Source organism: Capricornis sumatraensis, chromosome 2, assembly GCF_032405125.1.
Source record: "Capricornis sumatraensis isolate serow.1 chromosome 2, serow.2, whole genome shotgun sequence".
Classification (NCBI taxonomy): Eukaryota; Metazoa; Chordata; class Mammalia; order Artiodactyla; family Bovidae; genus Capricornis; species Capricornis sumatraensis.
In genome coordinates, this window is record NC_091070.1 from 75,226,992 (window position 1) to 75,254,331 (window position 27,340).

At 36.7% G+C, this 27,340-nt stretch overlaps 3 protein-coding genes and 1 non-coding gene across 4 annotated transcripts; 1 reads left to right on the top strand and 3 right to left on the bottom strand.

The window, feature by feature from the left end:
- Positions 1-7,154: 7,154 nt before the first annotated feature.
- On the bottom strand, positions 7,155-8,535 carry LOC138072850 (olfactory receptor 4K1-like). The gene is made up of 2 exons (XM_068964092.1): positions 8,522-8,535; positions 7,155-8,082 (listed from the first exon to the last, which is right to left on the bottom strand). Exons 1-2 carry the CDS (start codon positions 8,533-8,535, stop codon positions 7,155-7,157), a joined length of 942 nt encoding a protein of 313 aa, XP_068820193.1.
- A 1,907-nt stretch (positions 8,536-10,442) lies between these two features.
- On the top strand, positions 10,443-10,514 carry TRNAC-ACA (transfer RNA cysteine (anticodon ACA)). Its single transcript has one exon. It is a non-coding gene; the product is annotated as a tRNA-Cys (tRNA).
- A 4,908-nt stretch (positions 10,515-15,422) lies between these two features.
- On the bottom strand, positions 15,423-16,358 carry LOC138072947 (olfactory receptor 4K1). The gene has a single exon (XM_068964289.1). The coding sequence runs from the start codon at positions 16,356-16,358 to the stop codon at positions 15,423-15,425; it is 936 nt and encodes a 311-aa protein (XP_068820390.1).
- A 9,581-nt stretch (positions 16,359-25,939) lies between these two features.
- Positions 25,940-26,911, bottom strand: LOC138073123 (olfactory receptor 4K5). The gene has a single exon (XM_068964626.1). It carries the CDS (start codon positions 26,909-26,911, stop codon positions 25,940-25,942), a length of 972 nt encoding a protein of 323 aa, XP_068820727.1.
- Positions 26,912-27,340: the final 429 nt, after the last annotated feature.

Below are 27,340 nucleotides of genomic sequence, written 5' to 3' on the forward strand. Positions count from 1 at the left end.
AACTTGCCTGGCCTTTATATAAACTTAAAACTGAGACTCAGCAGGCCCAAACTGACAAGCTGGTTTGGTCTCTAGTTACTCAAAAGGCTTTTAAGGCTCTTCAGATTGCTGTCTTGCAGGCTCCAACTTTGAGCTTGCCCACAGGATCAGAGTTTAGTTTGTTTGTTACTGAAAATAAAGGCTATGGCCACATTATTTAAGGGTAATTGTTACTATTGTTTTACTAATGCCTAAATCCCATAAAGCAACAGAGTTTCAGAAAAACATCCATTTCTGCTTTATTGACTATGGCAAAGCCTTTGACTGTGTGGATCACAATAAACTGTGGAAAATTCTGAAAGAGATGGGAATACCAGACCACCTGACCTGCCTCTTGAGAAATCTGTATGCAGGTCAGGAAGCAACAGTTAGAACTGGACATGGAACAACAGACTGGTTCCAAATAGGAAAAGGAGTACATCAATGCTGTATATCGTCACCCTGCTTATTTAACTTCTATGCAGAGTACATCATGAGAAACGCTGGACTGGAAGAAACACAAGCTGGAATCAAGATTGCTGGAAGAAACATCAATAACCTCAGATATGCAGATGACATCACCCTTACGGCAGAAAGTGAAGAAGAACTAAAGAGCCTCTTGATGAAAGTGAAAGGGGAGAGTGAAAAAGTTGGCTTAAAGCTCAACATTCAGAAAACTAAGATCATGGCATCTGGTCTCATCACTTCATGGCATCTGGTCTCATCACTTCATGGCAAATAGATGTGGAACAATGGAAACAATGAGATGCTTTATTATGGGGGCATCTAAAATCACTGCAGGTGGTAATGCTGCCATGAAATTAAAAGACATTTGCTCCTTGGAAGAAAAGCTATGACCAATGTAGAAAGCATATTAAAAAGCAGAGACATTACTTTACCAACAAGAGTCCATCTAGTCAAGGCTATCTATGGTTCTTCCAGTAGTCATGTATGGTTGTGAGAGTTGGACTGTGAAGAAAGCTGAGTGCCAAAGATTGATGCTTTTGAACTGTGGTGTTGGAGAAGACTGAGAGTCCCTTCGACTGCAAGGAGATCCAACAAATCCATCCTAAAGGAAATCATTCCTGAATATTCTTTGGAAAGACTGATGCTGAAGTTGAAACTCCACTAGAAGAACTGGCTCATTTGAAAAGTCCCTGATGCTGGGAATGATTAAGGTGGAAGGAGAAGGGGATGACAGAGGATGAGATGGTTGGCATCACCGACTCAATGGGCATGCGTTTAAGTAAGTTTTAGGAGTTGGTGATGGACAGGGAAGCCTGGAGTGCTGCAGTCCATGGGGTCACAAAGAGTCAGACACAATTGAGCGACGGAACTGAACTGAAAACCTTCTGGCTAATTCTGCTATCTTAAAATGTAAATTATGGGAGTGGGTCTAGTAAGATCTTTGCAACCTTGAGACACTCTTTGACATTGAAATAGTTAAATTTTCCCTACTTTCTTCAATTTAAATCTGAATTTGGCAATAAGGAGCTCATGATCTGAGCCACAGTCAGCTCCCGGTCTTGTTTTTGTTGACTGTATAGAGGTTCTCCAACAAAGGTCTGTCTAGTCAAGGCTATGGTTTTTTAGGGGTCATGTATGGATGTGAGAGTTGGACTGTGAAGAAAGCTGAGCACCGAGGAATTGATGCTTTTCAACTGTGATGTTGGAGAAGACTCTTGAGAGTCCCTTGAACTGCAAGGAGATCCAACCAGTCCATTCTGAAGGAGATCAGCCCTGGGTGTTCTTTGGAAGGAATGATGCTAAAGATGAAACTCCAGTACTTTGGCCACCTCATGTGAAGAGTGGACTCATTGGAAAAGACTCTGATGTTGTGAGGGATTGGGGGCAGGAGGAGAAGGGGACGACAGAGGATGAGATGGCTGGATGGCATCACTGACTTGATGGATGCGAGTCTGAGTGAACTCCGGGAGTTGGTGATGGACAGGGAGGCCTGGCGTGCTGTGATTCATGGGGTTGCAAAGAGTTGGACACGACTGAGCGGCTGAACTGAACTGAACTGAACTGAACTGAATAGCTAATTTTAAAAGTATGTAACTCCTGTGCTAGACTAGCAAAGGTGATTCTCTGCCCTGCTCCTGATGTCTTTGTCAGAAGCTTTCCCTGTCCCTTTTCTTATTTTAATAAAACTCTGTTACACAAAAACAAACAAATAAATACATTTAGGAGAAATGTTTGGCTCAATGTATTGATTAAAAGCTCATCGATCAGGTGTGAGCAGATTAGGATCACTATGCCTTCTTGATGGATTAAATTCTTAACTATCACAGCATGTCTCTGTTTAATCTCAGTAATATTCCTTGTTCTGAAGTCTTCAGAGTCAGATATTGATTTGATTTCTTTGGTTCCCTTATAATTACTGTTTGCATTGTATGTCTTTTCTCTATCCTTTTATTTTAAGCAGTCTATGTCTTTATATTTAAAGTTGATTCCTTATACACAGAAAATAGCTGGTTCTTGCTTGTGGTTCATCTTGACAGTATCTGTCTCTTAGTGAAGTCCTTAGACCACTCACATGTAATTACTTTAATGACTCTATATCTACTATCTTGCTATTTTTTTTCTATTTATTTTATCTTTGTGACCCCAAGAATTCTCCAGCCCAGAATACCAGAGTGGGTAACTTTCCCCTTCTTCAAGGGATCTTCCCAACTCAGGGATCAAACTCAGGTCTCCCGCATTGCAGGTGGATTGTTTACCAGATGAGCCATATGGGAAGCCCTTTATTTTATCAATATCTGCTCATTTTTCCTACTCATTCTTTCCTCTATTGGATTTTTTTTTTTTAGTTTTCTATTTTTTCTGTTGGGTTTATTTTACCTTTTAATTGATCTATACTTTTTATCTTTCACTTTATTAAATGATACTGTAACATCTTATCATTTAAGTACACTTCTTTTTTATATCTAATGTTTTTATTTCAAATATTCACTAAATGTTATATCATTTACTTTGTCATGCTCTAATTTTTTGTTAGATGTGGAGCTTTAACCTTTTAAGAAACATTTTATTGATGTATGACTGACATACAAAAGCTGAACATTTTTAATTTATATAATTTCCTGAATCTGAAGATAATTATACACTTGTGAGATTGTCCCCACAATGTGTATCACAAACATATCTGCTACTTCTGAAAGTTTCCTTTTTATTGTTGTTGCTTCTTTTGTAATAACATTCAACATAAGATATACTCTCTAAACAAATTTCAAGTGTAAAATACAGTTTTGTTTACTATAGTCACCATGATGAATATTAGAACTCCAGAGCTTTTAATCTTATAATAGAAACTACTAAACTAGTATCTCCTTGCTTTCCTTTTCATCAGGCAACTGCTACTCTCTGCTTCTATGAGATTTTCTATGAATTTGACTATTTTAGATTTCTTGTATAAGTGATACCAAGTAATATTTATTCTTCTGTGTCTGGTTGATTGGACTTAGTGTAAAGCTCTCCAGGTTGCAGTTTTTAAATGTTTTAGGGTGGATTTTTTCTACTCACTTAGTTAACCTCTAAAGTTTATCTGAATTCAATTTGCTGTGAATCCCACCTCCTTCTACTTCTTGTTTATAAATTTTTTAAAACTTTTTGTTGACATTGTTTTGTTTTCTGAACTAGCATTTCAGTTTAGAAGATAACAATTCTATTTATAGGTGCTATTATGTTCTTTGTGCCTCATATTGAAGTTTTCAGCCATAGATATTTTTTCTGTTCTTAGTTAATGAAAGTTTTGTTTTTCAACAATGACTGTTATTAAAGACTTTTCCCATGTATTGAGATAATCATACGTTTATTTTCTTGTATTTTGTTAGTACAGTGAATTATATTGAATGATAGTCAAATTTCAAACCAATATTATATTTCTGGGTATCTTAACTAGATCATCACTTTTGCTTCCTGTCTTTATATATTCTTGAATTTGTATTGCTGTTTTTAAAGGAATTTTTTATACTTCTTTTTTAAGTGAAATTCACTTAAAATATTCCCTTATAATGATGCTTGTCAAATTTTAGAATAAAGTTTATTCTGGTTCCATTGGGTGGAGGAATGTTCTTCCAGAAAGGGGAAAAAATATCAATCTCTGTCTTCAATGGCATTCTTGCATGAAAGGAGTCAAAATTTGTATTTTCTTTATGACTAGCTTTATCCAGTTCTTAATGGGGACTCTATTTTCTAGAGTCCATAATGTATAATGTTTATAAATATAATTTTGTGCTTGAGGATTGGGAGTTTAATTACTCAAGATAGAAGATGCCTAGATAAATTTATTCAGTTATGAATACAGACATATTTTGATAAATATATCAGGTTGCTTTCTAAAAACTCATCAGTAATATTTGACTAAATAGAACTTCCACATTTCCAAATTTTCAGTCTTATTTTAGTCCTTATCAGTATAACAGAGAACATAACACTTCTCTCTTGTTTCAAATCATATTTTTACTACCTAATAGATTAACTTTTTTTCTGTTTGTGTTTAATCATTTGCATAGCTTTTCATGAAATTTGCTGCCTATGATATATGACTCATGAGTGTTTAGCAATAGTAAAATATGGTTATTATTTGAGAATTAGGTTTTATAAGCATACATAATGGATAGAACATATGTCAATTCTCTTCAATTCAATTACAGTGACTCTTAGGCCAGTAAATTTTGACTTTACTCTGGTGAGAGGTTTTAACACATCCTGAAAAAGACTATATGCAGCCCTGAATATATAGAAAAATAAGAGAGGGAGTCACCAAGGCAAATCAGAACAGTGCCCATCCCAACATTGTTCAGGTGGTGTTTCCCTGTTGAGTTATCAGAGTATGATGATCTTGTGTCAATCAAGTAACCAACATAGGTTCACCAAAAGCACTGATAATTTGATATCTATTCTAATCACAATGCTGTGACTATCTGATTTGTTTTATAATTACAATTTCAGTGGAACTTGACAAATTCCCCCAAGTTTCTTGCAATTATCAACAAATTGGCATTTCTGAGTCTGTAAGTCTGTGGGCCAAAACTTGCACTAGGGCAATTCATTAAATTGGTATCAATTATGAGGTTTTCTGGTGGTTGGACAGCAAAATGTGCTCTGCTGGTCATACCCTTCTGCAATTCGAATACAGAGTAAGTTCTGTGAGTCTTTGTTCCCTTAATATTCAGTCATTTATATGAGGCCAAAGTTCTTTCTTAGTCTCCTGTGTCCACAACATCTGCATAAATTAAGTAAAAAATTGCTGAAAAGTAGTGAGCTGCACTGAATTGAACAAAGCTGAACATTACCACACTGAAATTATTAACACTGCATACATTTATAACATCCCATTATAAACATATGTTTGCAATGTCTGTTATATCCATTACTTGCATTACTTGCCTCTATTATCTAGCAATGAACTTTCTAATAGATATCTTGACTTCATCTGAAATCTTTTACTAAACAAGGAATTTTGCCTCTTTTGTAAAAGCTGTCATTTCTCATTTGAATAATATTCATATAGCCTGTTTTATATAAATTTAAATTTATTAAAGTGATATCCAATGAAGTAACCTCACACCCTCACATGTGGACAACAAATGTGATAAAGAGATCAGATTTCTGCAGGGTACAATGTATCAAACATATGACTGAGGTAAGGACAAACTAGCTTTCCACTAGTTTCCTATTTCATCACTCCAAATGCCTCAACTGTATCAAACAACAGTATAACTTACCTGAAAATCACTGTTTTGAATATTATATCCTTCTTATGGCACTTACTGCATGTGCTTACATGTTAAACTTTTTGTATATTGATAAATATGGTAATAGAACAGTAATTGTCTTACAATCTAAGTAATAAAACCAAAAACACAATTACATCTTCAGTTAAAAAGTGACATTTGGATTTAAAGCTAACACAAACAGAATAAACACCTCCTGGCATGAATCAGTGATGTGGTGATAACAGTGATAGATCTGTGATTAATAAGGGGCTGAATAAATTGTGCTCACCTTCTTTATCCTGGTCATTCCCTGATTTGGTGAGATGTTTCTGAAATTTCACTTAATTTTTTTTTTTAGTGTGAGATAAATTTCATAATTACTAATATGTGTGCTTTCTGTGACTATTTTGAAATTTAAACTCTCACATGAATTAAGCAACATCACTGTCTATTTAGATATCCTGTAATCATTTTTAGCTGGTAGGTTTATTCTCAATGATATAAATAAAATCTGTAAAGTGCTATGACAGTTGTCCCAGAAAGCATAAGACTACTCATAGTTTGAATTATGGCCTTGGTGATGCTATTGATATGTTATTTGTTTCAAAATCAGAGCATCAAAACTCAGTCCTATCATTGATACTATAGTATTTGGGGTATTTAAATTTTAACATAATTAATAAACATAATTTAAAATTTATGAACAGTATTGCCTTATTTATGAATGTGGAATATTTGCAGCTACTTATAGGAATCAAGTTATTAGCTGAAATAGTTATGAACTATAATTCATGAAAGTAGTTTTCATTTAGCCTATAATGTCAAAGCAATTTCTGTTTTTAGCACTAAATTGCTTTCTATGCTACTCTAGTCAAGTTAGATGTGTTTGCTAATCTAATTTAATATGGAGATATCTTTAAAAAGCTGCAAGATTTTTTAACAAGACCAATATAAGGGAAATTATAAATTTTAATATATTTAGTTACTGTTTTGGGGCTTCCCTCATGGCTTAGACAGTAAAGAATCTGCCTGCAATGTGGGAGACCTGGGTTCAATACCTGGGCTGGGAAGATCCCCTGAAGGAGGGCATGGCAACCCACTCCAGTATTCTGGCCTGGAGAATCAGAGGAGCCTGGCAGGCTACAGTCCATGGGGTCACAAAGAGTCAGATACGACTGAGCAACTAAGCACAGCAGAGCACAGTTACTATTTCAGGGAAGATGAAGTGAGCCACAGAATATCAAAACTGGTAACATAATATGAGGTTCTGCAATGCATTTGCCAACTTTAGAGTGACCAATTCAGGTCCTATAACCAGGAAGACTAATTATGATAGAAACACAATGATAACAACTATACATGGGCATTACAAAGAGCAAGAAGAAAGGACTTGTGTTGCTTCATCACAGTTGTCTAAAAGGCTTCCTTGGAACCCACATGTTGGTTCCTTAGTTTCTTCATGGCTTCCTTTACATCTTTATTCCTTAGAGTATAAATCATAGGGTTAAGAAGAGGAGTGAATACAGTGAAAAACACAGAGATAAATTTATCAATTGTGAAGCTTTCAAAGGGCCAAATGTAGATAAAGATTAATGGGCCAAAGAACAGAACTACAACAGTAATGTGGGCGGACAGAGTGGAAAGTGCCCTGGATGTCCCACCAGAGGCTTGGCGATGGACAGTAGCAAGGATAATAGTGTAAGAAATGAGCAAAAGGAGAAAACAGATAAGTGACAACAGGCCACTATTTGTGAGCACCAGTATCTCAAAAACATAGGTGTCCAAGCAGGCAAGTTTAATCACGAGAGGGAGATCACAAAAGAAATTGTCTACCTTGTTGGGTCCACAGAAAGGAAGATCTATTGTGAATACCAGGTGACTGGCTGAGTGCAAGATGCCAGTGGCCCAGGAGACCGCCACCAGGACAGTGCACGTTCTTTGGCTCATGATGGTCATGTAATGCAGAGGTTTGCAAATAGCGATATATCTGTCATAGGCCATGGCAACAAGAAGTACCATCTCACTGCCCCCAAAAACATGCAAGAAAAAAATCTGTGACATGCATCCCTTGAAAGTGATGGTCTTGTGTTCACTGAGGAAATCAGCAATCATCTTGGGAGTGGCAAATGTAGCCTGGCATACATCAATGAAGGAGAGATTGCTAAGAAGAAAGTACATCGGAGAATGCAATCGAGAGTCTGTAATCACTGTGAGAATGATAAGAATGTTTCCCATCACTGCAGCACCATAAAACACAGAGAAGATACAGGAAAGGAAGAGCTGGAGTTCCCGAGAGCTAGACAGGCCCAACAGAATGAATTCAGTAACCACTGACTTATTGCTCCATCCATTAAATGAATCTGGGCTGCTCAAGTTAGCTAAGGGGAAGAAAAAATAATTATTTATTAAAAAAATAATAACAAATAAGGGTATTATTACTATTATTTCTAGGAATTTATATTTTCCTTGTGTTACATAACTATAAAAATTGTCATTTACTTTTGCATTTATGGATTGGCTAGATAAAAGATGGACAGAGATAACAGATTTATCTAATAGATAAGTCAATATGGAAGGAAGGGAAAATTTGATTTGATATTATATACCAATATACTTTTTATAGAAGTGTGCAAGATCTCAATAGCATTTTGAAAGTCCCATGTACCATACTTACACATTCAGATTACAAATTCAAAAGATGAATCTGATGCCTTTTACAGAATCTTGGAGGGACAAGAAATTTAGGCCAAGTGCAAAGAGATGAAAATCAGACCAGTTACTTTAGCAATGACATTGGAGAAATAAGTGAGATGTTTCCATGCATTTGAGAAAATCTGCAGTGATAATAAAAGAGAGAAATTAATTTGTAACAAGTTAAACTACTATGAGTGACAAATTACTTTCACTTTTCTATATTAAAACAATTTGAGTTTTACATGATTTAGTAGTCAAAATATCTTCCTAGAATCTCAGAAGCATATGTTCTTTTCAATCACTCTTTATTTCTCTCCATATGATCTCCTTTTTTTTCAGATTTTATTTTATTTTATTTTACTTTACAATATTGTATTGGTTTTGCCATACATCAACATGAATCCACCACGGGTATACACATATTCCCAATCCTGAATCCCCCTCCCAACTCCCTCCCCATACCATCTCTCTGGGTCATCCCAGCCCCAAGCATCCTGTATTCTGCATCGAACCTAAACTGGTGATTCGTTTCTTATATGATATTATACATGTTTCAGTGTGATCTACTTTTCACAGCAGTTGAATATAATATTATTTAATCAGACTTTCAAAGCACTTCAAAGATGGAACTGAATGTAATTTAATTACTATGATATATTTGTTATTTAAACATATTTGTACCACTTATCTTTGCTGGTCATTTTTTAATCTCTTCTTTCTCTGATGAGTTTATCACAATAACAAAAATGTTTTTCCAAAGTTAACCGAAAACATAATTTATATATTAATTAACTCAACAAATAATACAAATTGCCTGCTCTGCACCATGCAACCTCCATGGGCTCTGGAGGCAAAGCAATGTGGAAAAAAAGGGAGGGGAAGAATGTCCTACCTTCGTTTGGTTGTATCCTAAAGAAACTATGGGACTGGCAGAGGCAATGGAGATAAAATATATATTATGTCATTTAGTGACAAGTGCTTCAGAGGAAATAAAGCAGGGTAAAGGAATATGGACTAAGCAAGTGGTCGTAAAAGCCTCACTGGGCAGGTTACATTTCAGCACCAACTAAAGAAAATGAAGAGCAAGCCTTGAGGAAATCTACTTCAGACAAAAGGAATAGCAAACATGTGCAAACAATTGTTTATGTGAAATAAGCATTCTCTTGAAAAACATCAGTATAGTTTGGGCTGGTTTATTAGAAATTAAATAATGGAAACTTAGCTTTTAAACTTACTATGAAATTGGCATAATTGACTTTTTTGAACAATATTCTGCCTCATAGGCTTAAACAGTTTTAGACAGCTGTAAATTCAGTCTTAAAATATGGACACACACTAAAAACCTAGTCTTTTTTGTTTTCTAAAAAGAAATATAGATATAAAATTGCATTCCAAATTCTATATATATACTTCTATATACAGAATTTGAAAAGTAATTTATATTTTTATGTAAATACATGGTGATAATTGTATCATTCAAAATAAAATTGAAATGATCTGTGATTTCTTGTAAGAACCCTTGAAATGAAGTTTATGGCCAGATCTCAGAATCTGAGAAAATGTTTCTGTGTCTGTCATCACATTCAATGACAGCTGCATGAGATATACTGTATTATTTATTCAAGGTAAGACATCCACATATTGAGAGCATTTTAAAATATAAAAATTACTAATTACTTTTTTGTATTATTCATAGAAACTTATGCCTTTTAAAACATCTTCCTATAGTGTATCAATGTATATACAAGGCTTGACAAGAGTTTTCAAAGTGATAAATGCAAAATCTATTGGGTTATTAAAATGACAACTTTTTGCCCCATTCTATTCTCTATCACCATATCTATTTTTTCAAAATAATTTAGCAATATGCTTACCTTCACCTGGGTGCTTCAGTCCACCAATGTGTTAGCAGTGACAATAATCAGATAAGTCTAATGCTTTATTTCAGATTTTAGAATCTCATATACAAACTCCAAGTTCTTTTTTTAATTTAATTCTTTTATAACTTCCCTGGTGGCTCAGTGGGTAAAGCGTCTGCCTACAATGCAGGAGACCCGGGTTCGATCCCTGGGTCGGGAAGATCCCCTGGCAAAGGAAATGGCAACCCACTCCAGTACTCTTGCCTGGAGAATCCCATGGACTGAGAAGCTCAGTCGTGTCTGACCGACTTTCCTTCCTTCCTTCCTTCTATTGGAGTATAGTTGACTTACAATATTGTGTTAGTCTCAGGTGTATAGCAAAGTGATTCAATTCTACATATACATATATCCATTCTTTTTCAGATTCTTGTCCCATATAGGCTGTTACAGAATCTTGTCATCTCAATTCTATAATTACTTTAGCCCAGAATCCCTTTAACTCTGAATGTTAATATCTATATTTAATTTTTTGCTTCATGTGATTAAATTCTGCATGCCAGTTTTGAGAGAAATCACAGGGGAGCAATAATAGGTTGAAGAAAAGAAACTTCCAAAACCTATTGTCTTTTTTTAAAAAAAAAAGATTGCGTCACAAGAGCCCATAAGACAATATTTGAATACTATACTACATGCCCCCAAATCTCACATAACCAATCCCATGGACTGCAATAGCCCATTAAAAAAACTTCCTTTATTAAGTGAGGTCATCTTGCTGTGGGAATTATTAACACACTTCGAGTTGTTTTTCTCAAAAACAAGATAATAAAAACATTTAAGTTATTTGTCTATAATTGAAAGCAAATTACGTATCACAACAGGGAAATGTAGTGATCTAGGAGCTTGCAACACCAGCTACTGTTGTTTAACAACCTGTCTCCCTCCTTGTGCCTTTTTCCCTCTTGTTTAAAGTGACTAAGGCAGTAAGCTGCTGCTAAGTCACTTCAGTCGTGTCCGACTCTGTGCGACCCCATAGACGCCAGCCCACCAGGCACCCCTATCCCTGGGATTCTCCAGGCAAGAACACCGGAGCAGGATGCCATTTCCTTCTCCAATGCATGAAAGTGAAAAGTCAAAGTGAAGTTGCTCGGTCGTGCCCGACTCTTAGCGACCCCATGGACTGCAGCCTACCAGGCTCCTCCATCCATGGGATTTTCCAGGCAAGAGTACTGGAGTGGGGTGCCATTGCAAACACTAGCCCAAATGCCCAGAGCAGGAATATGTTTCATAAGAAATATAAATCAGGCAAAGGGCCTAAGAGAATTAGAGTCTTTACTTTAATCCTTTACTTTTTTCTTTTTATGGAAATATCTATGATGAAGTTATTCAAACACCATACCTTATAATAAGCTACAACTCAAAATCCAATATTTTAATTGTCTTTGCTCATTACTTAACCATACATTAGAATCAGAAAGTTCATTTGGGCATACAGTGGGTAAAACTGCTTAGATATGCAAGTAGTTTGCTTTTGGATTTTGTGGAAAGAGGTCTCAGAGCAGTGAAAGGACTGAAGTCTGCAGAGAAGAGCAGGTGACAGCAAGAAAGGGAAACTTGATGAGCCAATAAAGAAGCCCAGGTTTCTCTGAATTCTCTGCTGACAGACCAGCTTCCTTCTTGATATCTTTCTCTTTAATATTTCACAGATATTTCAGTTCTGTTTCCAAACCTATTCCTCCTTCACTCGGCCCCATCCCCAGCTAATGGCATTTCTTTTGCCTCTGCATTTTCAGCCAGAAACTTAGTTCTTTCTTTTTCGTTAGTTTTTTTCTACATACTACTTTGTATTCTTCCAAAATATTCCCAGTTTGTTAAATTATATTCATTTTAACTCCCCTGTCTAAACTATCATCATTTTTCTCCTCAAAAGTTTCAAGATCTTCTGATGATCTCAACTTTTACCATTGACTTTTTCCAGTTTAATCTTTAAAAATAAAACAAAACCATAAGTCATGCCAACCTTTAAGATAAAGCAGGCAGTTACCTTAACCAGAAAAATGGTTTTAGTCAGGAATAGCAGACATCTTGCTATTGCAAGCTATGGCAAAAACTCATGTCCACTGAGTCGGTGATGCCATGCAAGCATCTCATCCTCTGTCATCCCCTTCTCCTCCTCCCTTCAATCTCTCCCAGCATCAGGGTCTTTTCAAATGAGTCAGTTCTTCGCATCAGATGGTCAAAGTACTGGAGCTTCAACTTCAGCCTCAGTCCTTCCAATAAATATTCAAGACTGATTTCCTTTAGGATGGACTGGTTGGATCTCCCTGCAGTCCAAGGGACTTCTCCAACGCCACAGTTCAAAAGCATCAATTCTTCGGCACTCAGCTTTCTTTATAGTCCCACTCTCATATCCATACATGACTACTGGAAAAACCATAGGTTTGACTAGATGGATATTTGTTGGTAAAGTAACATCTCTGCTTTTTAATATACTGTCTATTTTTGTCATAGCTTTTCTTCCAAGGAGTAAGCGTCTTTTAATTTCATGGCTGTAGTCACCATCTGCAGTGATTTTGGAGTCCAAAAAAATTAAGTCTCTCACTTTTTCCATTGTTTCCCCATCTATTTGCCATGAAGTGATGGGACTGGATGCCATGGGTATTTACTTACTGACTTATAAAACCTCTTTACAAATTAAAGATATTATCCCTGTGGATAATACTGCTTGTCACCTAATTTTTCTTTTGACTTTATTTGTGATAGAATTTAAAAAAAAAAGAAACTAAAACTTTTATGGAAATTAGTGTAGTCATATTTGCCAACTTTTTTTTTAACTTTTTGACTTTTGAATTTATCAAACTCAATATGATAGGTTGTGCCCAATCACAAAAGTCCCAAGTAGACCCAACAATGATTAGAAAGTGGAAGAATGTGTCTCTGGTAGTACAAGGAACTGGCCAAATCAAATGGCCACTCACAAATTCTAATTTCCCTCTTTCTCCTACTGTTCTCCCTCACCTCCATTTTTCCTTGGGTCACCTACCCCTCCTCTACCTCGATATTTGTTTATTGAAGATCCGAGCAGCTAAATGACAGTTTTTCAAGGGTACTATTGGCAACTTTCCATTTTCACCTGCAAGTCAGAGTTAAAGGGGAAAAAAATACTACCAACAATATCATGAATGCATTAATGTTTATTACATATTTTAAATGTTTTGGCACTATATAAAATTTGTTTAAAAATAAAATTCATGTTAAAGGAACATTACCATGTTTGTTATTGTACAAATGAATTTGACCTGAAGTCTAAAGTTCCAAGAATCCTTAGCTAATAATAAGTATCATGGTTCTAAAAGACTATCTATATCTAAGACTCAGCTGGCTCTGATTTATCATGCAGAGTTAATATCTAAACACATAGTCACTAAGTTATGTATTAAAATTTAATTAATACTGAACCCAATGTGATGACAATTGCAGGCTTTCTATTTTCTGTTAAGCGACTGTTTTTTCTTTGTAGAATACATTTAGTCTTTTTGTTATAAGGCCTTTTTCATAAGGCAAAGGGAGAAGTATATAAGAAACCTTTGGCCAGCAAATGAAATAATAATTTGTTGTTCAGTCGCTAAGTTTCATCTGACTCCTTGGGACCACATGGACTGCAGCATGCCAAGCTCCCCTGTCCTTCACTATCTCCCAGAGTTAGCTCAAACTCGTGTCCATTGAGTTGGTGATGCCATCCAACCATCTCATCTTCTGTCGTCCTCTTCTCCTCTTGCCCTCAATCTTGCCCAGCAGCAAGGTCTTTTTCAAATGAAGTGGTGCTTCACATCAGGGGGCCAAAGTATTGGAGTTTCAGCTTCAGCATCAGTCCTTCCAATGAATATTCAGGACTGATTTCCTTTAGGAATGACTGGGTTGATCTCCTTGCTGTCCAAGGACTCCAAGAGTCTTCTCCAGCACAGATTTTAAAACCATTATTACTAGGTGGTGCTAGTGGTAAAGAACCTGATTGCCAATGCAGGAGATAATAAGAGATCTGGGTTCAATCAGTGGGTCAGGAAGATTCCCTGGAGAAGGGCAAGGCAACCCACTCCAATATTCTTGCCTGAAGAATCCCATGGACAGAGGAGCCTGACAAGCCACAGTCCAGAGTGTTGCAAAGAGTTGGACATGACTGAAGCGACTTAGCATGCAGGCAAAATATTATTACAAGTACAAGAATTTTACATTCTTTCTTCTGTTTTCCAAGAAATATAAAAGAATAGATCTCAGACTTGATCCTCAATTTCAAAAAAATTTTGTCATTTTTGTGCATTTGTATGTTTTAGGTACATAAAAATTGATTTTTTCTGTGAATTTAAATCTTCTATATCTGACAATTTCAAAGATATTTGCAATTTTTTATGACTAATGTGGAACTCATTATAAATAACTTTTTCTACTTAAAAGTAAGTAGGCTAGGGAAATAGATATGTATGCTGCTGATAGCACCAAATATCTAGAAAAAGTTTTGTAATGAATAGAAATGTATATCAAATAATCTAGAAAAAACAGAAAAATTTTATTGGGACATAGCAGCAGATAGGAAAAACTATAAATAACCAAAAATGTTCAATACATGAGGAAAAGATAAGCTAAAAACACGCAACAAATGTATACAAGTGAAGTGAAATCTATGTTTTAAAACAATATTTTACCACCATGTCAATTTATAGAAAAAAAATATTATGAATAAATTGATAAAGCCTAACAGAAACATAATTTACTTGTATGTTTTGATTGCAAGGCATAAAAATTACACAAGTTCAATTGAAGAGAATCACAAATTTGGTAACATGAATAGCTTTTTTTGTAGATTAGAATATCTAAATTATTTATAAAATATTTTGAAAAGTTACTAAATATTTTCAAGAGAATTTGTACTTTAGAATTATAAACTATGAAAAACTGGTTAAAATTAAATAGCAAACCAGGAACTGGTTTTATGTAATTCCTTTGCAGCTGGGAAAAAAATCTAATTCTGTAATTCAATAACCCCTGTCATTAGCAAAAATAATTGACTTGATGCTGTGATCCAGCAATGGGCTCTTCATTTCCATTGCATATTTATGTTCCTCCATGGTGTTCCCTAGCTTTTCCAGAAGCTCAAATGATGGTTTCTCAATTTTTTCATGGCTGATTTAACATCCTCATTTCTCAGAGAGTAGATGATGGGATTCAACAGGGGTGTACAAACAGTGTAGAACACAGAAAGGAACTTATCCAGAGAAAGTCTGCTAAAAGGCCATATATAAAAATAAATGCAAGGCCCAAAGAAAAGAATCACCACTGTGATGTGGGCAGTTAATGTAGAAAGTGCCTTGGATGGTCCACTGGAGGAACGGTGACAGACAGTGATCAAAATGACAGTGTAGGAAATAATTAAAGCCAGAAAACAGCTCAGTGATATCAGGCCACTGTTAGTTAGAGTCATAATTTCCATCTCATAAGTATCCATGCAAGCCAACTCTATCACCAGGGGAAGGTCACAAAAGAAGCTGTCTACCTCATTGGGGCCACAGAATGGCAGATCCACTGTAAAAGCCAAGTGGCTCACAGAATGAAGAATACCCACAGCCCAGGAAATAAACACAAAAATTATACAGAGTCTTCGATTCATAATTGTGCTATAGTGTAGAGGCTTACAAATGGCTATAAATCTGTCGTATGCCATAGCTACAAGCAACATCATCTCACTCCCAACGAAACTGTGAAGAAGGAATATTTGGGCCATGCAACCCTCAAAGGAGATAGTTTTGTGCTCCACCAAAAAGTCCACAAGCATCTTGGGGGTGGCAAAGTTAGATTGGCAGATATCAATGAAAGAAAGGTTACTGAGCAGGAAGTACATAGGAGAGTTCAAATGGGAGTCAGAGGAAACAATAGCAATTATCATGATGTTGCCCAGAACTGATGTCACATACACTATTGAGAAGATGGCAAAAAAGAAAAGCTGGAGTTCCCAAGAATTAGAGAGTCCCAGAAGCACAAACTCAGATACCATTGATTCATTTGTGTGAGCCATGTATCCAATCCACTGTTACCTAAGTAAAAGAAAATCAGGAAAATGTCACAATGATTGACACTGTATCTAGTATATATATACAAAAGAAATGTGATAAGTTTTCAATTAAAAGTTAATTTAATGAGACCCATGTAAATAATCAATGAACTAGTATTTAACATCTATGACCGCTGTGGAAAGTAGAAGTGAGAATGAAACTGGAGCCGATTATACAGAGTGAAGTAAGCCAGAAAGAAAAACACCAATACAGTATACTAACACACGTATATGGAATTTAGAAAGATGGTAACGATAACCCTGTATGTGAGACAGCAAAAGAGACACAGATGTATAGAACAATCTTTTGGACTCTGTGGGAGGGGGAGAGGGTGGGATGATTTGGGAGAATGGCATTGAAACATGTATAACATCATATAAGAAATGAATCACCAGTCTAGGTTCGATGCAAGATACAGGATGCTTGGGGCTGGTGCACTGGGATGACCCAGAGAGATGATATGGAGAGGGAGGTGGTAGGGGGGTTCAGGATTGGGAACATGTGTACACCCGTGGCGGATTCGTGTTAATGTATGGCAAAACCAATACAGTATTGTAAAGTAAAATAAAATAAAATTTTTAAAAAAGGAAATAAAGATAATTAGATATGGATTCTATCATAGAGAGATAAGATATTCATATTAAAATTATAAAATCAGAAACAAGCAAACAATAACTGATAAAACAATATGATAGATATTAGCAAAATGAAATAAACTATGCCAAAGAGGTAAGGTAACATATCATGGGATATGTATCATCTTAGCTAAAACTATTTAAAAGCTTGTAATTTGCTAGCCAAATCTGAAGGAAACGGCTATTTTAAGCATGGGGAATAGCAGGACTAAAGCTACAAATGTGAAACCATGAAAGGCATCCTCAGAGAGCCACGAGTTCAGTGGCTTGGCTGGAAGAGGGTGTGCTAAGGAACAGTCTAAATGAAGCTGGGAATGGTAGGTTAGGAGCAAAACATGGATGCAATTAGCCTTGAATGTAATGCCAGTGGATTACATTAATGTTCTGGAAACCGAGAATCATAAAGTGTTTGACAGTGCTTTAGGAAGCTTAGTATTTGTGACAATTTGTGACAATGTGGAAGGAAGAGGCAATGGTAATACTCTGAAAGTTTCTGTGAAAATCAAGAACATTCCTTTCATCCTTTGAACAATAGTTAATCAGAGTTCACCTTCTGTTACATAAAGACCAACGGTGAATGAGTCACCTATGTATCTTCAGTCTCTTCCAACTCTGCCTTTTGTCTCTTCCCTAACATGCCTGACACACCTGGATTTATCAAAATCTGCCTGTTCTTTTGGAAATATTTTATATGACTATATATGGTGCATTTTGGACACAAGATAGATTTTCAAAAGTGAAAATTTAAATAATGTGTTAATTGCCTCTAAATTGTTTTTTGACATTTTTCTTTAATACATTGGGCACTATGTGGCCACTTGATCCCAGAAGAAAACCCTGCACAACCTCTTGTGGATCGGGAGACATTTTTGGCTTTAGCTCTGTGTACCCAGCACAACACAATAGGTATTAATTTGTCACTATACTGATTGAAGTTCTACACCCTGTATTCTTCAGTGAAAGATTTAACTAATATAACAGATATTTAAAAGCTTAAAAGCAAGACTGAACAGTAACCATAAATTAACCAATTAAAAATATTTAAACTGTTAGAAGCTTTAATTTATGTGATTATAACCTGATTTTTGAGGCACTAAATTCTACCCTTTCTAGGACTTTACTCAGTGCATTTGAGTTACAATCTCTAGTTTTAAGGGGAATCAGAAACTTAAGTTACTCAAGAATAGAAACGGATTAAAAAGGCATGAACTGACCTCATTACAAACATCCATTATGCGATTCTCATCTCCGTGTGGAAGATTTGGGCCAGTGCTGGCTTTTCTGATCATGTATTTACATGAGCGATACAGAGAAGGAGACAAACAAACGTGGGAAAGGAAGGAAATTCCATTTCTAAAACTAAAAATGATCCTACAAAGCTACAGTTACTAATTTTAAACATATAAAATTTGTGGCCATGAGGGACTTCATATAACTTTCAGTCTCCTAGATAAAGCCTGACAAATATCATGATAATTTAGCGGAATAACATTAAAGAGAGAGGGAGGGAGAAAGGGAGAGAGAAAGATGAAGATAAGAAGAAAATAATTAGGAAGAAGAGGAGAAAGGGGGGGCAGAAGAGGAGAAGGAGGAAAGTACAAGGAAGAGGAGGAAGGGAAAGCATAATGGTTAATAACCTGCAGTTAGTGGTATTTATTCAATTTTTAAAGATCGTCTCATCTTCTATAAAAGTTTTTCTGAAAATATCCAAGTTTTCTACAAAGTATCTAATAGATGATAAGATCTGGCATTTCATTTTTCAAAATACAGGAAACTACTACAAAATCTTCTCCATCCTAGTTTCCTGTGATTTCTTAATTCAAGTAGAATAGATTAAAGTCAATGTTATATCTCATTTTCTTCTTAATATTTAAGATAGAACCCATCAGTAAAAAAGGAACAACTAACTTTTGTCACGCTCCAGTTGACTGACGGACAGCAAAGCAGAAGCAGTAAAGGATACCCTTACTGGCCATTATATAGTTACGCCTTCTTCATTCTAGGCAAATTGTGACAGTAAATAATTGTTTTAACAAATGGCCAATTATCTTCTGAATAGAAAGCATAAAAAATGGCATATAAGGGACAGATAATGGTTATATCATACTTCCTTTTGTTTATCAAATATTAATCCTATTATCATCAACTTGGCTGCCCGTCATATTAAAAATATTTGCAATATACTCTTGATCTCATGCATTTAAACTTGTCCCTAAACCGGGCTATGCAAAAGTACACCCCTCAGTTCTTGCCTGAAGTAGTGAAGGCTCTACTCCTCTTGTCCTGGACTATATAATTATAATATCTAAGGTAATGCAATATAAAGCTTTCCATCCTCAATCCAGGAAACTGATTTCTTTGGGGAAGTGAGAAATCACCCTTTAGAGATCTGATGTCATCCAACAGTGGGAGTAATTATGTTTTACAAAATAATTTTTCCAGGAATGGAAAAGAAAGGAAAAAAGTTTATTACCAACTAGTTGGTGTGTATGAAAACAAAAGATTATTTATCACTGATTCCTAGTCAGCAAAGTAATTTTCTAATTCCTAACTTTCTTTCAGTAAAACAGTCATCACTCCAGTTCAGTTCAGTCGCTCAGTCATGTCTGACTCTTTGTGACACTGTGGACTGCAGCACGCCCGGCTTCCCTGTCCATCACAAACTCCTGGAGCCTGTTCAAACTCAGGTCCGTCAAATCAGTGATGCCATCCAACCATCTCATCCTGTCATCCACTTTTCTTCCTGCCTTCAGTCTTTCCCAGCATCAGGGATCAGGATCTTTTTCCAGTGAGTCAGTTCTTCACATCAGGTAGCCAAAGTATTGGAGTTTCAGCTTCAGCATCAGTCCTTCCAATAAATATTCAGGACTGATTTCCTTTAGCATTGGTTGGTTTGATCTCTTTGCTGTCCCAGAAACTCTAAAGAGTCTTCTCCAACATCACAGTTCAAAAGCATCAATTCTTTGGCACTCAGCTCTCTTTACGGTGCAACTATCACATCTACACATGACTACTGGGAAAACCATAGCTTTGGCAATACGAACCTTTGTCGGCAAAGTAATGTCTCTGCTTTTTAATATGTTGTCTAGGTTGGTCATAGCTTTTTTCCCAAGGAGCAAGCATCTTTCAATTTAATGGCTGCAGTCACCATCTGCACTGATTTTGGAGCCCAAGGAAACAATCACACTGTCTTACAAATGATCACCCAGCCTCAGAGTGGTTTCCTCCAATCACAACGAGCCCACTATTTTGCAGAACAGCTTAGTCTATTGTTAGAGTGCTTAACTGGTTCTACCATCTGTAGTTTAATAAAGAAAACCTACTCCCACTTAAACATAATGTCTCTTCATATATTTTAAGGCACCCTATCTTCTACATGAAAAACGTATTTTTCCCCCAAATTATTTCAGCTGTCTGTGAAATGAAAATATCTCCTGCCATATCAATAAACAAGAAATGTTGAGTCATTAGTGATTTTTGGCCTCCAAATGTGGATGAGGGCCCCCAAAACAGAGCAAAATGCCTGTGATCCAGCAGATGCCACCACCCTACCCCCCATGGCAATTGCTGAAGAGCTGGCGGGATGCAAGAAATAGCCATCTGCCACACCTGCCACTCCACATGGTGAACAAGGGATTAAGGATATAAACAATCTAGAAACAGGATTCGGCCCTAGATAGCTGAGATGCATATGAAAGGAATGAATTCAGTGAGCCTGAGCCTTGCCTCTTCCCATGATATCTGGTTTTCCTTACTACTTAGCAATAGTCTCTCATGTTCAGACTGCTTACCCACTTTGTCGCAAACTTGTATATAGCCTGATTCCCTCTCCTGCCTCTTTGGAGAAGTTATCTCAGAGCTACTGAGATGCTGTCTCCCAGGCTTGGAATCCTAAACATTCCCACCAAATAAAATAATTCTCTGCTTTCAGTTTGTGACTATATTTTTTAGTGGACCAGTCTTTTCAACTATATTTCATATAATACATTGTCTAGATTTCCAAAGGTTGTGATGTAGATGTAAGTTTTAAATGGCCAACTTTAAAGAAAGAGATTGAAATAGGTTTCTCCTATCACTTTGCATGTGTATATGTGTGTGTAATCACACTCGAGTGAAATGTGCACATACCTAAGGAAACAAGACCAATGGCATGCATTGCAGTGTGGATTGAAAGATATTGATACTGGAAACAAACCAAGTATCCATAAATTTGAGAGTAAAGAAATATAATATTTTAGTGTGGTGGAATATATTCAATGATTAAATTATTACATTATTTTTATAGATGAATATGTGTAAGATTAAAAACCTGACAAGGGAAAATATAAGATTGGTAAAATTATCATGTGCACATTTCCACAAACCAAGCATATATATGGCCACACATTGACTAATAGTAAAATGCACAACATAAAAATTGTGAGTTAAATTTTATTCAGAGACCTAACCGAAGACTATAGCCCAAGAATGCTTTGCTTAGTTGCTCAGTAGTGTCCAGCTCTTTGCAACTCCATGGACTGTAGCCCACCAGGCTCCTCCATCCATGGGGATTCTCCAGGGAAGAATACTGGAGTGGATGGCATGCACTCCTCCAGGGGATTCCCAGCCCAGGAATCGAACCACAAGCTCCAGCATTGCAGGCGGATCCTTCACCATCAGAGCCACCAGAAAAGCCTGGAGAACAGCCCAGGAGACAGTCTCTCAAAGAGCTCTGAGGAACTGTTTGAAGAGGTGAGGAAGGAGCCAGAATACAAATATTTTTGCTGAGAAAAACATGTAGTCAAACAAAATAGCAGATTACTATTAATTACAAAGGAACAGACATATCAAATTAATGCTTTTAGTGCTTTTCTCTGTGTGGAAAAATACAAGAATCTGAGGTCAATGAAAATCGTCCTTCAAAGGGCATCTTAACTATCTAGAGGTAGGTGCTACCAGTTTTTCTCCATTCTGAATTCTTCTCAGGTGCACCCTCAGTAGGTGACTGCAGTGGTTAAGGGTTTGATCCTTTTGGAGCTGATACAAAAGGCAACATTTTTTTTTCTTTATACCAACTTATTATAATAGTAACTTTGTGCTTTGAATGGTCAGAATTAGTTTCTTTTGCTTGCAGGAAAAGAAAAAACATTATCATTAAAATAGCTGTAAGGAAGCACAATTTGCTACCCCAAAATATTTCTTTGGCATGAGAATTATTTTGAGATGAAGACAAGTAAGATGCAAAGACTCACGAAGAAACTTTGATTTTCCCTTTAACTGCCTAAAGAATGTAGACAGGATCTGTTTTTTTATTATTATTATTATTTTTGTTTTTACTTTATTTTGCTTTACAATACTGTATTGGTTTTGCCATACATTGACATGAATCCACCACAGGTGTACATGAGTTCCCAAACATGAACCCCCCTCCCACCTGCCACCCCATATCATCTCTCTGGATCATCCCCGTGCACCAGCCCCAAGCATCCTGTATCCTGCATCGAACATAGACTGGCGCTTCGTTTCTTACATGATAGTATACATGTTTCAATGCCATTCTCCCAAATCATCCCACCCTCTGCCTCTCCCACAGAGTCCAAAAGTCCGCTCTACACATCTGTGTCTCTTTTGCTGTCTTGCATACAGGGTCATCATTACCATCTTTCTAAATTCCATATATATGTGTTAGTATACTGTATTGGTGTTTTTCTTTCTGGGTTACTTCACTCTGTATGATCGGCTCCAGTTTCATCCATCTCATTAGAACTGATTCCAATGTATTCTTTTTAACGGCTGAGTAATACTCCATTGTGTATATGTACCACAGCTTTCTTATCCATTCATTTGCTGATGGACACCTAAGTTGTTTCCATGTCCTGGCTATTATAAACAGTGCTGCGATGAACATTGGGGCACATGTGTCTCTTTCTGTTCTGGTTTCCTCAGTGTGTATGCCCAGCAGTGGGATTGCTGGGTCATAAGGCAGTTCTATTTGCAATCCAAAAGTCTGCAAGCAATAAATGCTGGAGAGGGTGTGGAGAAAAGGGAAACTTCTTGCACTGTTGGTGGGAATGCAAACTAGTACAGCCACTATGGAGAACAGTGTGGAGATTCCTTTAAAAATTGCAGATAGGATCTGTTTTAGGAAGGGAGCTATTACCTTGATGGGCTTCCCTGCTGCTGCTGCTGCTGCTGCTGCTAAGTTGCCTCAGTTGTATCTGACTCTGTGCGACCCCATAGATGGCAGCCCACCAGACTCCCCCATCCCTGGGATTCTCTAGGCAAGGACACTGGAGTGGGTTGCCATTTCCTTCTCCAATGCTTGAAAGTGAAGTCTCTCAGTTGTGTCCGACTCTTAGCAACCCCATGGAGTGCAGCCCACCAGGCTCCTCCGTCCATGAGATTTTCCAGTCAAGAGTACTGGAGTTGGGTGCCATTGCCTTCTCCATGATGGGCTTCCCAGCTGGTGGTAAATAACCCGCCTGCCAATGCAGGAGACAAGTTTCCATCCCTGGGTTGGGAAGGATGGGTTCCATTCCTGGGTTGGGAAGATCCCCTGGAGAAGGGCACAGCAACCCACTCTAGTATTCTTTCCTGGAAAATCTTATGGACAGAGGAGCCTGGTGGGCTAGAGTCCATAGGGTTGCAAAGTCAGACACGACTGAAGTGACTTAGCACAACGCACTATCTCCTTGATAACTATCATATGAACTAGGTGTATAGCAGGGAGGAACACAGCAAAGTCTGTTTGTTAAGATTCTTCTCTGTGTCCCATTGTCTCTGCACAGCTCAGCAAATATTGATTTACCAAACATTTGCTTTTGTATTTCCATGTGAATTGCCTTCCTCTAATCATACCTCTGTCCCCAACATCCTCTTTTTTCTTTAGCTGCAGGCAGTATTTAGGTGAAGGTTTTAGCCATTTTGGTGAGTTATACATTTTTCCAGGTCTCTCAAATGTATGTATGTTACTAAATTTTGATTTTCTCCTGTTAAACTGTTAACTGATATAGTTTCCTTGTCAATAAATGGACAAAGGAGGGACTTCCCAGCATTTTTAAAAACTTTAAAAATATTTCACATCAAAAAAAGCATATTTTTTAAAAAAAAGGAAATGCACTAAGGAAAAAATATGTGTGTGCCAAGTCGTTCCAGTAGTGTCCAACTCTTTGCAACCCTATGGACTATAGCCCACCAAGCTCCTCTGTCCATGGGATTCTCCAGGCAAGAATACTGGAGTGGGTTGCCATGCCCTGCTTCAGGAAGGAAAAATATACTTTTTATTAAAGGAATACTTGTAATTTTCTTCTAACCTTTCTTATTACCTTTTTTGATGAAAGGAAACACCAGACGTAATTGTGACCATTGCTCTTTTTCTTGGCACAGATTGTCTGGAAATTCTTCTAACATCTGAAATTGTATCTACTGTTAAGAAAGTTGTCAACTTCATCAACATTTAAAGGTAGGACCTCGAATATGCAGCTCATAAAGAGATTATATAAAGAATTAAGAACAAAATGTGTTTTTCTCTATTACAAGAAAAATTGCTGACTTTCCAGACATTCTTTGAAAAAACTTAGTTGAGATATAGATAGCATTTTATATCTCTTTGAGAGAGAGCTTGTAAAGATACTTTGTTCATTTGCATACAATGTAAGTGAGGCCATGTAGAAAAATTCAAAATTTGGAGTCCTCTGACACAAACATTTCTTCTTCTGTGAAATTAACTCTGGGAATTCAGACTCCGTTCCTTAATATTTAGAATTTTATTTCAAGAAGTCCATTAAGATACAAATTTAAGATTAATTCAATATTATATATGGCATATAGATTTCAATGTCAAAAATTACCTACCAAATCAGCTTACCCAAACTAAAAACCAACTGCCTTCACATTACAATGTATAACTGAACAATAAAGTGCAACAATAAATAAAAAAGGCAAACAATGAAGTGCAAAATTAGAGTTTTCATTCTTAGCATAAAAGAGAGACTAATATTTACATAATCTACTTGCCTTGTATGAATTGAGAGATTTGGGAAAGTAAACTTAGAAGATCTAATCAACAGTAATAATTTCCCGAACTGTCCCCAGAGTCCAGGGTAGAGATCCGTTTGTGGGGTCCTGATTGCTAACCAGGATGTGTGTTTAACATTGATCATTATAACAAAGAACTTTGTATTTGGCCCACATACAAAGAGTGCTGCACAGCTCCTGATAGAACAGACTGAAAAGTCAGTGTTGAATTGGTCAGCTTTAAAGATTCTCCTCTCTTCTACAACTCGTAATTTCAGAGGAAACTGGCATTTCCTTAACTGATCAGAGAAAGCCCACTAAATATTTGAAAAGTAAACTTCCAATTATATTTAGTTCCATATTTTAAAGCACTGTTAATTATTGGAAAATAATATGGGGTAGGCATGTCTCCTGATATTGGAGGAGAAATCTCATAACTGAAGACTCTTCACTTAATTTTATGCACTTATCTTAAATCAGTGAAGCTGCTGTCCTCTGGTTGGGAAAATTCAGTTTCAAATTCTTGAATACTATTTGCCTATATTGATTCTTAGGCCTGTAAATTAGGAAACTCATAAGATTTTTTAAGAGGTCTAAAGTTATCCCCACCAAAGAATCAGCTACTCATTCTTTTTTCCCATCCTACTTATATTTACCTATAACTAAAGCATCTATGCTATCTATATACAGCCATCCCGTAACTTATCTCTGGAACCAGTAGTCATGATATTTTTTTCACATTCTTGGATATGTAACTTTTGCTAAGATGATATCTGGGAAAAAATTTAATATCCAGTAAATATTCTCTAAATCATCTTCTTCACTACTTTTACCACAGCTAAGATATACCACACAACATGTTGAAAATATTTATAAACAGACTATTGATTTGTGGAATTTGAATGAATTTGGTCTTAATAAAGGGAATTCCTCACTATTACTGGCATTTCAGAAATTTTCTTGGGCCTCGAATAACGGGTCAGAATTTTCCTCAAGGCAGTCTTCATATCTCTGTTCCTTAATGTATAAATAATGGGGTTTAGAATGGGAGTGAAAATGGTATAAAATATGGCGAGAACTTTATCCACAGGGTAGCTGGTAAAGGGCCACACGTAGATGAATATGCAAGGTCCAAAGAACAATATTACGACAGTAATATGGGCAGCCAGAGTAGAAAATGCTTTGGCCATTGCGGCAGAAGACTTGAAGCAGACAGTGATGAAAATAACGATATAAGAGCTGACCAAGAGTGAGAAAGTGCTTAAGGAAAGGATTCCACTATTGACTACAATTAGTACTTCAATGATGTAAGAGTCCAGGCAGGCAAGTTTGGTCACTCGAGGGAGGTCACAGAAAAAGCTGTCTACTGCATTGGGCCCACAAAAAGGCAGATTCACAGTAAATGACAACTGGCTTAGTGTGTGCACCAAGCCCACAGCCCAGGAGAGCATTACCAGAACAGTGCACATCCTTTGGCTCATGATGACGACATAGTGCAGGGGTTTGCATACGGCTACGTATCTGTCATAGGCCATGGACACAAGAAGCATCATCTCCCCTCCAGTGAAAAGGTGAATGAAGAAAATCTGAGCTATGCAGCCACTGAAGGAGATGGTCTTGTGTTCACTCAGAAAATCAGCAATCATCTTAGGAGTAGCAAAGGAAGCCTGACAGATGTCCACAAAAGAAAGGTTTCCCAAGAGAAAGTACATGGGAGAGTGCAGGCTGTTGTCAGAAGTCACTGTGAGGATAATGAGAAGGTTTCCCAGCACAATGACCACATATAACACAGAGAAAAACACAAAAAAGAAGAGCTGGAGCTCCCGAGAACTAGAGAGTCCCAGTAACACAAACTCAGACACCACCGATGAATTGACCTTATCCATGGATCCAGGCTGCAGACTTGCTCTGAAACAATCCTGAAGAAGGGGAATCGGAGGAATCAGAATTACAAACTATAACACTTTTATTGTAAAGGATTCTGAAATACCAGATATAATGCATATTTGCTGAATGAAAAATTTTGAAGAGACCATGATAATATATCTGAAGAGTCAGAAGGAGCTTTTGAGAATGTCCAAATAATTTTACCAGTCTCATTAGAACCCCTTGAGTTTTGGGATAGTCTTAATAATCTTTCACACAGTAGTAAACAAGCTCATTCATGATCTAACTTATCGCGATCACAATGTAAACAAAACTTTACTACTATTGCAGGAATAATAACAATTTAAACAGTTCCTACTAAGGAGATACTGTTGAATGTATATTTTCCAGGTCTATAGTTGCAACCTAGACTGTCGATTACTTTTTTG

Bases quoted from the DNA above. Each gene is read 5' to 3' on its own strand.
- LOC138072947 (XM_068964289.1), bottom strand. From the start codon at position 16,358: ATGGCTCACACAAATGAATCAATGGTATCTGAGTTTGTGCTTCTGGGA.
- LOC138073123 (XM_068964626.1), bottom strand. From the start codon at position 26,911: ATGGATAAGGTCAATTCATCGGTGGTGTCTGAGTTTGTGTTACTGGGA.